Consider the following 15,656-nt stretch of genomic DNA (forward strand, 5'->3'; position numbering starts at 1 on the left):
GGGTGTGTCCCTTCCCTCCAATCAGCTCTCTCAGCTCTCCTCACTGATGTAACTTAAGCTCTCCACCCCTTGCTTTTCATAGCTAAGAGATCCTGTGTAATTTTGGCACTTTGAATGGATGTGCACTTTGAAGGGATGTAGGGGATAGACAGCTGCAGATAAACAGGTATAACGTATGTAGGGGGATTTGTTTCATGTCTTTGTATCACCTGAGGCCAGTCACTTCACTGGGTACATGTGAGGGTTTACAACCACTTTAAGATATGTTGGCTGTTGTCCCCGAGTGTAGATATTTTACTATTTGGATATTGATCAATTGGAATTGCAGTCGGTGACCCACGGTGGGTATTATACAGTACATCTGTCTGCTCCCTATTCAGATCCACAATGTCCGCATTTGCCAGAGGAAAGTCTCCACTCACCAACCTCTTTTTTGCGGTTCTGAGATGTCACGTACAAAAACCATCACTTCCAGCACTTGGAGTTCTGCCATGAAATTTCAGTGTGCAGCGGACCATCAGTAGCATTGAATGAACACCCTTCGGATATGCTTTACCAGTGCAGCTCTCCTCAGATCAGGGAATCTAGTGAATAACCATAAAAGAGCACACAGGAGGGTGCAAACGACTAGTGCATTGCAGGAGGTTTATCATTTCAAAAACATACAAACAATTGAATACTCAGTGTAAAAGGGGTAAATACCGCGCTAGGGAGCAAAAAATAAAGAAATGGCTGCAACAAAAAACCATCAAATATCTCTATGGCAAATCATAAAAAACATACGTTGCGCTTGTGATATAAACACTCAAAATAAAATAACATTTGAAAAGAGTGGTGAAAAGATTATGAATCCGATAAAAAAGGGACAGACGTGATGAGTTGAGTCCATACAAAGAGCCTGGTGGAGAAAAAAATTGAGTCCATACACAAATCAGAAATAAAACGCACATAAGACGAAGCAAGTCCAATAAGAAAAACAAATATCCGGGGTTCACCCACCTTCACCGAAGAAGGGAGGAGGAGACAGGGGTATGGAAGAGATCCCCGGTTGGAAGTGAGTCCCAATTGATATATCAATGCCTTTGCCAGAGACGGCGGACCCCCTAAGTAGCAAGGTCTTAATTGCAAGCAGATATAGCCCTCTGCAGGGACAAGTGGGTCTCCTGTGAGCCCGTAGCCTCGCGTCTCCGTGGCGATCAAAGGCAGAAGGACCGGACTTCCAATCTGGAACTGTCACTCTCAGAGCATGAGAGCGTGAATGCAAAAAATGGAAAGAACTCCAATAGTGTAATAATGTAGATAAAAAAGTATTTTGCTCAAGATAAAGCAGGCGGGAACACACATCCGCCGCAAATTTAAAATAGCCGGCAAAGCTTAAAAACACAAAGCGAACACCGTGTACTTGATTCACATGGGGCATGATGGTGTCAGTGCGTAGCACCGCCCTACATGTTTCATCATAGATGACGTCTTCAAAGGGGCACGGGCCCCTGTTCACCGAGGTGGATAGTATACTGTATAAGTGTTTTATAACACCCAACAGAATCCAGTGCGAGAATTGTGTGGCCTGACACACAATACCACTATGCTGGCATGCTGACGTGTTTCAGGGGATTTACCCTCTTCTTCAGAGCTAAACAAACTAGCATATCAATCTATATATATATATATATATATATATATATATATATATATATATATATATATATATATATACTTTCTCCACTGAAAATATACCACCCACAGGAAGGGCTGCTTGTGGACAGAGTATGCGTGTGTAAAAAAAAAAAAAAAATATATATATATATATATATATATATATATATATATATATATATATAATTTTTTTTTTTTTTTTTTACACACACATACTCTGTCCACAAGCGGCCCTTCCTGTGAATGGTATATTTTCAGTGGAGAAAGTATAAAATATATATATATATATATCGATTGATATGCTAGTTTGTTTAGCTCTGTGTCAGGCCACACAATTCCTGCACTGGATTCTGTTGGGTGTTAAACAACACTAGTATATTGTTCACCTATGTGAGTATTCAATTGTCTGTATGTTTTATATTAATAAACCTCCTGCGATGCACTAGGTATTTTTGGGCCCTCCTGTGTGCTCTTTTACCGAGATGTCATGTGACCAGAAGCTGAGAGCTGCAAAGGAAGCTGGTTTTGGAAGCTGGGAAAAGGAGCGTAACAATAAACCACACCCCCTTTCACCATGTCCACCAATCACTGTAGTACCATGGCGCACTTTGCATGGTGCACCTTCCTTGGCTACCTAACATGAAAGAGCCAGTTGCTTGTGGTTTTCCCCTCAAGCCAAGAGTTCCCAGTCTTCCCCTGTCAGTCACATTAGTCTGCATTTTTTTAATTCATATGGAGAGCAATATTGGTGCTTGTTCTATGGAGACAGCCGGATGTTTTCTGCCAAATTACATTTAGAGACAGCTGAGATGAGAACAAATGGAGAGTGTCCATGATTTTGCAGTATATACTATATCTGGCTAAAGCTTTTTTTTTTTCTTTTAATTCTTGGACAGGATGTAAAGGGTTACAATCTCATTTCCACTGGGGAGAATTTAGAGATGTCATGGGAATAGGTAGAATGTATATGTTCTGCTGTCAGTTGGGAATCTTCTGCTGTCAGTGGGCAATCCCCCGCTGACAGCAGGGATGACTCAGCGTTGTTAGGAAGCTGGCGGGTGTTGACTCCTTAACAACCAATGACTCATCCCTGCCACTGACTTTTATATCTAAAAGGGGGATTTCCCTTCACCTTGGGAAAAATCTATTCTCGCTCCCTGTTGTGTTTTGAGAACTTGAGATGAAGATAAATCTTCCTAACAGCACTTAGGGCAGTTACTGGAAAAAAAATAAAAAATCTGAGAGGAGTTAGCCGACCAGCCCTATTGGGTTTGGTATGGATATTGAAGCGCACCTCACAGCAAAAAAAAAACCACAACAACAAAAATGCATGCCCTTATGTCTGGTATACATTTTGAGTGGGTCCAAAATCCATATCAGACCCTTATCTGAGCATGCAGGCCAGGAAAAAAGGGAGGCAGACGAGCCCCCCTCCTCCTGCATCATACCAGGCCACATGCCCTAACGGTTAAAAACATGTGAAACCCAGTGCTCAAGGCTGAATCCCAGAGGAAACCACACTAGCACCCTACTGGGGGGGGGGGGGGCATATTTTATGGGCACAGGAAGGCTTTTTTAATTTAATCACGCCCCTTTAAGCCTCTCCCACTGTAAATGCAATTTGGCCACTCCCACCATTTGCCGTGGCTTTGAGGTGCACACCCTAATGCAATAGGCTGCACACACCTATGCTTACCTAGGTAGATGCAGCAACGATCCGTTGCTGCATCTGTCCTCCAGCTCCTTTTAACTGAGAACCGAAGTGATCAAACACCCCCAATCACTTGGTTTTTACAGCTCTGTGAGCAGAGAGCTGGTGACTGCAACTCCCGCACTCACTGGAGCGCTAGGCTGTGGAGGGGGTGGGAGCGGCTGACTCAGGCTCTCATCGGCTCGCTGAGAGGCTGAGCCAGGTGCCGGTCCAGGCAAGTGGGCAGATCCCGACTCCATTGTCGTGATCTTGCCCAGGCCTGGACCGGCTCTGTGACGTCAGCAGACAGCGGGCTTCAGGAGTTCAGAATGAACTGCAGCTTTGGCTGTACTTCCCTTTTAATGTTTGTCGTGTGTAGGGCAGCCCATTGCAATGAATTGACTGCCTTATGGGTGATCATATGCAAAAAAAAACCCGTCATGCGTCAGAGTGTAAATGAGACCTAAGGTGTGATGAGCTGCTATTTCAGCACCTCTATTGTAAATTTAGAAAATTAATTTCTCCATAATGCCTTTAGATACAGAGGTGAATCATGGCTTGTTTTAACGTGCTTTTACTGCATGTTCAGAAAATCTGAATACTTAAGCTTGTATAGTTTGGGCACAGGTGTACTTTAATGTTTATAAACTATTAGCAGACGCGGGCAAGAATATTTTCATTAATCACATATGTATTCAAAGCTCCCTATTGGTCTTTGCTGTCCTATTAGTAGTTGCGTCAGCAGTACTAATTGATTTGTTCACTTTGGTAAACAACCACATCATTTTTTATTTTTTTGGAGGTTTGTAGTTTTGAGTATCCTGCTTTAGTCTTCTCTTGGGTGTAGTATATAGCATTAGTTGATCTATAAAGTATGTTCAGTGACAACAGAGATATTGTATTCTAGTAACTTACTAAGCTTATACAGAGCCAGATGCCGCCCCTGTGGCAAAGGTGGGTAGTAGGGCTGTCAGTAGAAGTCTGCTCATTGACATTAAACCTGTTACATTTGCAGGTTTAGTGTCAATGAGTACATTGGCTGGCCGTGCTCTGCTCAGTGACGCTAAATCTGCACGTTTAGCATGCTATGCCTTAGGCCGCGTACACACGCGGGGACTGTTCGCTCAACTTTGTCCGTCAAACAGTTTCAGCGGACAGTCCGCTCAAAATTAGCATGGACGGACTTGCCCACACACGACGAACGAACAGTCCGCTGAAACCGTGCGCGATGACGTGAACGGCACGTACGACGGGACGAAAAATACGACGTCCTATACACTGCAATGCAAACTTCGGCGTGTAAATCCTTTCTGAGCATGCGCGGAACTTAGTTTGACGAACAAGCCTACACACGAGGGGACTGTTCGCTGAAACAGAGTTTCAGCGGACAGTTTTCCGGAATTTCCGAAAAACTTTGTTCAGCAGACTGTCCGCTGAAACTGTCCGCTGAAAGCCCACACACGAGCGGACTGTCCGCCGAAACACTGTTCAGCGGACAAAGTTGAGCGAACAGTCCCCGCGTGTGTACGCGGCCTCACTGAAGAGGCTCAGCCCCTGACATATGCAGAGGCCGGGCAGAGAGGCTAGTAATCGTGAGCCTGTGATTTTACTGTGCTACACTGAGTAGAGTGTGTGCAGTATGGATAGTCTGTACACACAGCACTCCTTTTTTTATATATACCTTGTGGTTGGATTAGCATTTAAAATTATTATAAGATTAGAGTCTTCTGAAAACCATTAGATATTTATCAGTTTCCTAGGACACCTCACGAACATACCTCGTCGACCCACGTTGTGGACTGCCCTCTACACTAAAGGCCTATGTAACACCTTGTCCTTTCTCTTGACTACTTAACTCACAAAGCACTGCAACCAAGTTTAAGCACCAGCATCTGAAATCTGCATTTACTAACCACGATTTACTGACCTTCTTCTTGGCTGTCTTTGCCTACTTGCATCTTGGAGTGGTGGGTTTGCTGTGCGAAGAGACTCAGGATTTGGCCTGTGTGCGTTGGGCATGGGTTGTTTCACCATCTCTAACTCTGTGCTCTTTTAACGAAGGCTGCCTATCTTCTCTTCCAACTTCTCTCACGTGATAGGTGAGAACTGAAAGTTTAGTTTCACTTTTTCAAAAACATCACCTCAACATTTTGTTTTATTTTTCACATCCTGTTGTTTCCTTAGTTTGTTTCATGTCCTTTCTTTCTTTTGCCATTTGTTGTTGTGTTTTTTTTTTGTGTTTTCCATTTTTTCTGGTTTATTTTGGGGCCATTTTGATTTTTTTTCTTTCTCAAGGACGCAGACTCGGACAGCGGAGACGACTCCGAGAAACGGTCATGCGAAGAGAGCTGGCGGCTGATCACATCCTTACGGGAGAAGCTTCCTCCCAGCAAAGTGCAAAGCATCGTTAAAAAGTGTGGCCTACCCAGTAGCGGAAAGAAAAGGGAGCCAAATAAGATGTATCATATCCCACAGAGGCGGAGACTGAGCAAAGATTCTAAGTGGGTTACCATTTCCGACCTTAAAATCCAAGCCGTAAAGGAAATCTGTTACGAAGTTGCACTTAATGACTTTCAACATAGTCGACAAGAGATTGAAGCTCTGGCCATAGTCAAAATGAAGGAACTCTGCTCCATGTATAGAAAAAAGGATCCAAATGAACGCGATTCCTGGAGAGCAGTGGCTCGAGATGTCTGGGACACAGTCGGAGTGGGAGATGAGAAGATTGAGGATGTAGTACCCGCTGGAAAGGGTGCCTCGGATGTCGATGACCTGAAGGTTCATGTTGACAAACTGGAAGACATATTGCAAGAAGTGAAGAACCAGAATAACATGAAGGATGAGGAGATAAAAGCACTACGAAACAAAATGTTAAAAATGGAGAAAGTTTTACCCCTCATGGGTCCACAAGGTGAACGTAGGCAGAGAGGTTCTAGCGCTGAACGTGATAAGGGAACAGAAAGTGATAAATGTAAAACTTTTGACCCCAACAAGGAAGGACAAGTCTACCAGGAGACAGACAGTAGTGATGCCATGTTTCATAGAGGGCGGACACAGTGGATGAGGCAGGAACAGATTAAGTTTAAAAACCTTCAGCAGCAGGAGATCGCAAAGCAGCTCAGGCGCAACGGACCTCATCGCTTCATCCCACCAGAGAACCGTAAACCACGTTTCCCCTTCAAAAGCAATCCCAGTCATCGAAGTTCCTGGAGTCCAGGTACACACATCATCATTACAAATGATAAATGTATAGAAGTTAAAGTCCCAAAAGAAGCGGAGATTAAAGAACAAGATGAGGTAGAACCTGAGAAGCAAATCTGGAGTCCTTTCAGTCACTTGCGCAACCAACATTTGACACAGCAGCAGCAGTACCACCGGGGCCATGGCGGCAACAACAACAACAACAACGATAACACCTCTGGCCGATGGAGAAGTAACTCCTTGAATGGTTATCAGAAGGGACTAAGGCGCCAAGCATCTGGCTCCTCTGAGTCACTTCAATCCTCTGAATTAAAGCAGACTGACTCAGAGTATTTCCAGCAACAGTCACCCCAGGGGCATCAATACAGGCAGCAAAACTGGGGCAATCATTATGGTGATGGTAACGAAGGCAGCAATACCTCTTATAACAAGCAGGGTGACAGACCTCACTATTACAACCAGTTTGTCACTCCACCTCGCATGAGACGCCAGTACTCTGATCCCAATCTCAAATCTGGACGGGAAACCACAGTGTGAAGCAGTGGTTTCCTGGAAGGACCCTAATGCAGTATCCAATGGACAGGGAGGATTTTACAGGCTGCACACACTCTGTGAACCATGTCCCTTCCTCCCCTTAAGCTGGCTGATCAACCATAACAGTGTTGGGTGCATTGGAGCTTCCCATTCTCAAGATTTATGTGTGTTTTTTTTTTTTTGTGTGTGCTGTTAAAGCCCAGGACAGGGACCGAGCAAAGTGTGTCTAGATAGTTTTTCCTTAGACTAATAATCTTGGGGGAGGCTTCTCCGTCCATGTTTTCAAGACACTCTACCTCTCCCGCCTTTACTTGCAGTATTAACTATGACGCTTCATACTACCTACCGCTTGGGTAGAATAAAACTGATACATATTCCCCGTATTTGCTTAACAAGATGTTTGTAGTCTAGAGGAGTCTTCTATGTGCACTGACTTCCTTCTGTATCCACTCGATGTTGTGTTTTTTTTTGGGGGGGGTTTTTTTGTTTCTAGTTTATTTTTTATTACTGATAAACCACTAGGATGCCTTAAAGTATTATGACTGAGCACTCATTCCGAGAAAACGACATTACCAGAACTAACACTGACCTTAACACTAACTTCGACCGTGAAAAAAAAAACTGTTGCCCTCACAAAGTTGGGAAGTTTACTTCTGGGTGTCATCTTATATAATGAGACCTTTACAATGTTGTTTAGGATAGAGATATACTTTACATTTACTATCTAGCTTGTTTGTTATGCAGTTATTGTTCTTTTTTTTTTTTTTTTGATGTCTGTTAGTATTACAGTTTAACCGCTAACGTCTGGGTGCAATTTAACCTTTAATTTTCCACGTATTATATGTTGAACAGAAAGCAGATTGCCCACTGCCATTCAAGAGGGCAGATTTATGGGCTTGCCACTCAAGGTGCTGCACTTTCAGTCTGGGCTTTGAACATTGGTCAAGGTGCCTGGAAGTTATTTTCAACTATGGAGCCTGTTTTACACTTATGGGGCTCATTAGTGTTTGAGGTATGTTTAAAACAACACAGTAGGTAGTCTGTCAGAGACGAAAAGTGTTTAGAGAGAACATTGTTGAGGACATAAAGTTCTCCTGTTTAGAAGCAATGACTCCGGAAAGTTGACTTTTAGCATGTCTGTGACTAATACAAACAGAGCAACAAGGACATGAATTTGGTTGTTCGGGCAAAGACCAAGTTCTTGACACATAAACAAGTTCTGCTTTATTGCACATTACTTTTTTTTTATTTTATTTTTTTATTTATGATGGTTTTTAGTACCATTATTCATAATTTATCCTAGAATAGCCTGAAAACTTGCTGTGACTTTCTTTCAAGGCTGTAATAATTTAAGCCACTCGCATCTCCTTGGGAAATGCTCTGGAGACCTTTTGCATCTCTCCCCTTCAACCCTGCGGTCTTTGTAACTGCTGGCAGTAAGTCTATGTACGCAAGAGGTCAGTGATGTGCGGCTTCACTACTTCTATTTGCTGCTGTATTTTAAGTATGATATTGCCAGATTGGTTTTAAGTAACAGTCCAACCCAGTTTTTTAAAGATTTTACTTCTTTTTGTACTACCTAAAGGTGAGTACAGAAACATTTGTATCCTCTAAGAATGGCGGACGTCTATTTCCTAGCAGATATTTTTACCAGGAGGTTGGGGTATTTGTCCACTGAACCACTGGAATGTACTGCTGTCTTTATCCTGACATAGTAGAAGAACCTATGTGGTGCACAACGGTCACAAATGTTCTCTCTTTTCTAAAATAGAAATTAAACTTATAGCCATTGCTGTGCAAAATGTGTCCTATGTGCTGGAAGTCCATCCCAGTTTACCCATCTCCATTGTTACAGATGTTTGGATCTGTCGCTTTCTCTGCTTTTATTATACCCCACATGGCTGCTCAGACTTTTCATAAGTAGAACCTGCTTCCATTCTTCCAGATTCAAAATTTAATTATCTTCAAGATATTTCGCTGATAACCACTGATTGGTCTGCAGCTTCTCATTTGTGACTTTGATTTTGAACCCCAAATTATGGTTTTCTAGAATTAGCTTTTTGACAGAGGCTTAGGGCATCATGAACGTTATAGAAAATTAGGCTGAAAAGGGCCAGCTTGTTCAGTATTTCTGAAAGACCAAGTTCTGTTTTTAAAGAGGGGCTTTTTGTGATGTGACAAATGTTTAGAAAGGCTAAATTGATTACATGGCTTGTCAAGTAATGCTGAGTGGAAAAGACAATGTAGGTGTACCTTTTATGAAGGACAGATTCATTGAGATATTGTCAGGATGTCAAAGTGGGTATATATATATATATATATAATGTATGTGTACTCTTTTTATTTTAGCAAATAATCATGAAGGTCAGGGCACTCACAGCTTTTTTAAAAGAGCATAAATAATCCAAGGCTTTATTCACTGGCTTTTCAGTGGGTGACAGCCCTCATTTAAATATCCAAATGTTTAAAGTAGTGTTATATTTTTATATATATATATAAAATAATCTCTGTAGATCACATGTTTCCAACCCAAGCCGGGATGTGACTAAAAAAAAAATGGCTGTGAAGGGAGTGTTGTGCAGAGGGGGTAAGAGGGGAGAGTTGTGCAGAGGTCAGAGCCGAGGAGAGGTGGAAGCGGGTTATGGAGAGCTAGACACACCTCTGAACCCTGCACTCTGTACACAGCGCACCTCTGAACCCTGCACTCTGTACACAGCACACCTCTGAACCCTGCACTCTGTACACAGCGCACCTCTGAACCCTGCACTCTGTACACAGCGCACCTCTGAACCCTGCACTCTGTACACAGCGCACCCCTGAACCCTGCACTCTGTACACAGCGCACCCCTGAACCCTGCACTCTGTACACAGCGCACCCCTGAGCCCTGCACTCTGTACACAGCGCACCCCTGAGCCCTGCACTCTGTACACAGCGCACCCCTGAGCCCTGCACTCTGTACACAGCGCACCTCTGAACCCTGCACTCTGTGCACAGCGCACCCCTGAACCCTGCACTCTGTACACAGCGCACCCCTGAGCCCTGCACTCTGTACACAGCGCACCCCTGAACCCCGCACATAATGTACTCCTGGTATGTATTGCCCTCTTTAGATCCCCCATATGGTATTGAAATTTGGCCACACCCACCGTTCAATGCAGTTCGGGAGGGGGGCATCGTGGTTGTGTTCCTGCACTTATTCTTTGAGGGAAAAAAAAATTGATACATTTATATAATCGTACAGATACAGCTGGCCCTTTGAGGGCAACCATAATGCTGGTGCAGCCCACAATGAGTTTGACACCCCTGCTCTATCTCCAGTTGAATCATTTTAATTACTAGAGTAATTCTGCACCAATTTTCTCCAAACCCATACTTTTTGCTTTTGCAGTATCTAGATGTTTTGTTGTCTCTCCCTTGATCTTCCCTGAGCTTTCAGTTGGTGAGCACACACTTTTCTTAAACAGTCATGTTGCTTGCTCAGGAGCTGGAGGGTAGTTGGAATGTAGCTACTGTCAATCACTGGAATGGTGGGAAGAGCAGGATCAAGTGTTTTGGTGCTGCCTATGTGGAAACCTGGCCGGGAACTGGCACAATAGAGTGGTTACGCTGAGGCTCCAGGAAGACTCCAAATGGCAATATAGCCACCCTATAATGGAAAGTAACACCGGCTTCAATTTTGGATGGAAGATTCTGCTGAAAGAGTCTTCAGAAAAAAGCAATAGCAATAGAACAAGTATGTGAATTATGCTTTCACATATACACTTTGTCTTTGAAGGTTAAATAATGCAGGGTCCTTGGCACCATGTTGATCACAGTTTTGAGAGTTGGCCATTGTGCTGCCCATGGTCAATACCCAGCCCAGTCCTGACAGATTCCTGGCTAATTGCTGAAGCATTAAAAATTGCTGTTGTGACCGTTGCTCACTTTTTTAGCCATTGTCTTTTCACCTCTACCATAGCTCCCAACTGTCCCTGATTTCGACGGGCTGTCCTTGATTTCGACGGGCTGTCCCTGATTTCGACGGGCTGCCTCTGATTTGGAACAATGTTCCTCTTTCCTCCTCATTTGTCCCTCATTTTGGTCTGATCTATATAGTTGTATATACAATGCACCTTTTTAGCTTTCATGTAGTGTTTCCCAGCGCTAAACCTCGCATCCAATTTCTAAATTGCCGCATTTGTAAATTTTGAAAGCCGATATAAAGGAATAGTAATGTTAAATAAAATCACTTGTGGGTTTAACTAATATTTTGTTTTTTATAATTCTTCTTTCACGGGGCGTGGCAGGGGGTGTGTCCTATGCCTACATACTATTGCTAATAGGTGTCCCTCATTCCCATCTCAAAAAGTTGGGAGGTATGCCTCTACTAATAAAGAAACCTGCTAAGAAAAATGGTAACAAGTGATTTTAAAGTGCAGTAGCTTTTTGAAAAGCATAGATATAGCCATGTTATAAAGTCAACCAGTGTTACTAACAATACACACTATCTGTTTACTAGAAACTGTTATCAATGACAGACTCCTTTTTTTTAAAATGGGTGTCTATGCAAAGAGGACTCTTTTTTTTTTTTTTATGTGATGTATCGTGCTTTTACTCTTCAAGTGCTGCTGTTTGTGCTTTTTGTCTTGTGAGTCCGAATGAATGTTGGCGTACCAACATCTCGTTGGCTTGTTTGCGTGTTATTATTGGGAGCTGTCCATCACCCAGCACTGAGTATATTGATCAAAATGCTGCCCCTAAATCTGACATACTACCTATAGGTGGCGCCACCCTGCCCTTCTCTTTTTCATCTTGGGGTGGCTCTGCTTGGTTTCCACTACTTGTATTTTTCTATTGTTGCCGGGAATACAGACCCAACCTATGCTGCCTTAAGAACCATGCCTTCTGGGGACACCAGCGAGGGTGCGTTCTTGTGGGGGGGAAAAGTACATTTTGTAAGCTGTCTAATGAACAGGTTTCTGTACAGAATCAACAACCTGTCAGATTTGAGGCTGCTCTTTGAATAAACTTTGAGATGAACTTGAAAACTTGAGTTTTTATTGTATTTTCCAGTACTTGTGTCTGCACACACTGGGGGGAATGTAGATACCGTCACTTGCCGCATTGCTGCTACCCATGGCATCATACCTACCTTACATTCTACAAGCATAAAAAAAAAAAATCACTTAAAACCCAGCAAAGGGAACCCAAACAAAGCCTGCCTATAAATAAAAAGCAGAGGTCTCAGCTCCGTGAATAAACAAATTTACAATGTGTTGGAACCGCATGCCACATTCACGCTGGGATTTCACAACTTGATCAAATGTGAAGACATTTTCAGACAAGCTCAATGAATGAATCTGGTAAAGCAGCTCCAAAAACAAACAGGCCTCCCTCGATAGGTACACCAGAAGGGATTCAAAGTGTAGGCATACAGAAATGAACCCCAAACCAGATTTGCGAAAGAGTCCAAAATGCTTTTATTTTTTTCCCAATTGAATCGCATAAAAAATGATCAAAAAATGTAATTGGTGCTTAGAAAAAGGTAATGAGGACTTGAATGAGCTTAAAGTAGAACTAATGTCAGCAGTTCCTGTATTTCCTTCAGCGGCATCTCCTACCCGGCATCTTCCAGGTACAGTCATCTTCATTGGCCGGTATAGAATAACATCGCCCATATGCATGAGTTCAGTGATCCCGCCACAGATCCTGCAAAGCTTAGTCTACATTCTAAAGAAGACTGTGAGCAAGCAGATAAGTTTTTTTATTGCAAAAGAGACATTGCAAGTCTTTTTCTGCAATAAAGAGCCTGCGTGCTTGCAGTCTTTAAAATTGAGGCTTAAAGGGGTTGTAAAGGTTTGTTTTTTATTTTCTAAATAGGTTCCTTTAAGCTAGTGCATTGTTGGTTCACTTACCCTTTCCTTCGATTTCCCTTCTAAAATTTTTTTTTTCTTTGTCTGAATTTCTCACTTCCTGTTCCTCCTCAGTAAGCTGTTCAGTAAGCTGTTCTGGCTGACTAAACACCGCTCGGGTGATGGTGTGAAGTTTACTGAGGAGAAACGGGAAGTAAGAAATTCAGACAAAGAAAAAAAACATTTAGAAGGGAAATTGAAGGAAAAGGTAAGTGAACCAACAAGGCACTAGTTTAAAGGAACCTATTTAGAAAATAAAAAAACAAAGCTTTACAACCCCTTTAAGGCCTAGTACACACCGAAAAAAAAAAAAAAACACTGCTCATATCAGAACCACTGTACAAACAATCCGATGCACCTCATCTCCCCTGCAGTGCTATTGTGTTCTGACAGGACAGCCCCCTTCCGCCAGAACACTCCTCCATAGGCTGAGCGCGCCGCTTTACCGATAACGCATGGGCAGCCCCAATGTGAAAGGGCTCTTAGGACTGCAAATGATGCACTGTGATCAGTGGCAGTCACTGTCTTCCAGTCCTCGTTCCATTTTTCTAAGCCCTGATGATGGAGGGGTGGTGTTGCCCATGAAAGGCATTGGATGTTTTTTTTATATGAACAAATTGCAAAAACATAAAAAATATCTATTATAGTGTCCAGAATGGTAAGGCAAGAGGTTTGATCTGTTATTAAGGGGAACTGGAAAGTTATCCCCACTTTAGTCCAGGTGGCAGGAGGACACTGACATCAGCTAAATCTTCATTAAAAGGGTGGGTGGTGACTCTGGCTGCACCCACAACACTGTGCTTCTGCAGATCACATGAACAAACAACTGTGATTTAAGATCACATGACCAATACAAGACCTGCTTTCTCCACTGTTGGTTATGTTTTTACTGTTTAGAAAACTCTTATGCCGCGTACACACGCTCAGAATTTCCAAAAACAAATCTTCAATGTCAGCTTGTTCTCGGAAATTTTGACCGTGTGTAGGCTCCATCGGACATTTGTTGTCGGAATTTCCAACAACAAAAATTTGAGAGCTGGATTTCAAATTTTCCGACAACAAAATCCGTTGTCGGAAATTCCGAGCGTGTTTAGACAATTCCGACGCACAAAGTTCCACGTGTGCTCGGAATCGAGCAGAAGAGCCGCACTGGCTATTGAACTTAATTTTTCTCGGCTCGTTGTACATGTTCTGCGTCACTGCGTTCTTGACGTTCATAATTTCCGACCACATTTGTGCGACCGTGTGTATGCAAGACAAGTTTTGAGCCAACATCCGTCTGAAAAAAAATCCAGGATTTTGTTGTCGGAATGTCCGAGCGTGTGTATGCGGCATTACCCTGCCTCCCCAGTGAGCACCTATTGAAACTTGTATAGACCTAGGCATATCAAGATCAGAGGGTTACCAAAACCCCTGAGCCAATCAGGGTAGTAATAGCAGAGTTCCAGTCTCCTTGTGTAAAAAAAAAAAAAAAAAAAAACACCCCTGTGATGTTCTTTGCTAGTGAAATCGAAAGTGTAAACTGTTATCAGTGTGGTTATTGATGTGGCTTATAAATCTTCATTTGTGTCCCTGGTATGCATACATAGTAGGTGAGGATGAAAAAAGACACAAGTCCAACCTAAGTGTGTGATTATATGTCAGTATTACATTGTATATCTCTGTATGTTGTGGTCGTTCAGGTGCTTATATAATACATTTTATGAAACCCCCCGCTGAGACCACCGCCTGTGGAAGGGAATTCCACATCCTTGCCGCTCTTACAGTAAAGAACCCTCTAGGTAGTTTAAGGTTAAACCACTTTTCTTCTAGTTTCAGTGAGTGGCCGCATGACTTATTAAATTCCCATAGGCGGAAACGTTTTATACCTATTGTGGGGTCACCAGTACGGTATTTGTAAATTTAAATCATATCCCCTCTCAAGCGTCTCTTCTCCAGAGAGAATAAGTTCTGCGCTCGCAACCTTTCCTCATAACTAATATACTCCAGACCCTTTATTAGCTTTGTTGCCCTTCTTTGGACAGCGGCCATTGCTACTGTGGGCACCTGAAGCCCGCTCATGCTTGTTTCCGGGATCTGGTGCCGCTGGATACCCAGCATGCACCTCCCAGATCTCGCACCTGCGCAGTCAGGACACGCTGTGTTGATTGCAGAAATAATGTGATGGCAGAAGCGGAGGATGCCCATCACATCTTGACTCCCATTGACTTCTGGGATATCAGTGTCATCAATCCCAGGAGTCAGTGGGAGTCAAGATATGACGTACATTGCCAGCAGCGACTAGGGTCGGAAGTGGAGGATATTTTACATTTTAAAAAAGTATTTACATTTTTTTTTATTATTATTATTTTAAAAACATGTAAAAATTTACAAAAAAAAAGTAAAATGTTTTATATTTAAATAAAAGTAACTAAACAAACAAAAAAAGATTACAGGTATTAGCTACCGGTGGGGCTGTGGGAGTAAAAAAGTGTGGGACTCCACTTTAAAGAGCACTTTTGTGTTTAGTCTCTATACTGCAGGGCAATGACAAATGCGCTTTGGTATTAGGCACATATCTGAGCATAAGGAAGATATATAAATAGTTTTCATTATCATAGACTTCTACTGTATTTAGACTTGATGTAAATTATTAACTTCATTTTATACAGTATATAGTACATTATTGATAGAAAAATATGCT

The 15,656-nt window shown here is 42.6% G+C and overlaps 1 protein-coding gene across 13 annotated transcripts in view; it reads left to right on the top strand.

Annotated features, from left to right (window-relative positions):
• The window catches only part of KIF1B (kinesin family member 1B), a 280,308-nt gene that overhangs the window by 187,010 nt on the left and 77,642 nt on the right, over nucleotides 1-15,656 (top strand). Inside the window, exon 21 of one of the 13 annotated variants that reach the window (XM_077458174.1) lies at nucleotides 5,642-12,109. The exons of the other annotated variants lie outside the window; for them this stretch is intronic. Coding sequence (XP_077314300.1) covers nucleotides 5,642-7,084 — 1,443 coding nt within the window. The 3' untranslated portion in view covers nucleotides 7,085-12,109. Of the gene's footprint in view, nucleotides 1-5,641; nucleotides 12,110-15,656 lie in introns of those variants that run through there. 13 annotated transcript variants of the gene reach the window in all.

The sequence above is a fragment of the Lithobates pipiens genome, unplaced genomic scaffold (genome assembly GCF_037356315.1).
Source record: "Lithobates pipiens isolate NorthernLeopardFrog02 unplaced genomic scaffold, aLitPip1_a1.2 Scaffold_27, whole genome shotgun sequence".
NCBI lineage: Eukaryota > Metazoa > Chordata > Amphibia > Anura > Ranidae > Lithobates > Lithobates pipiens.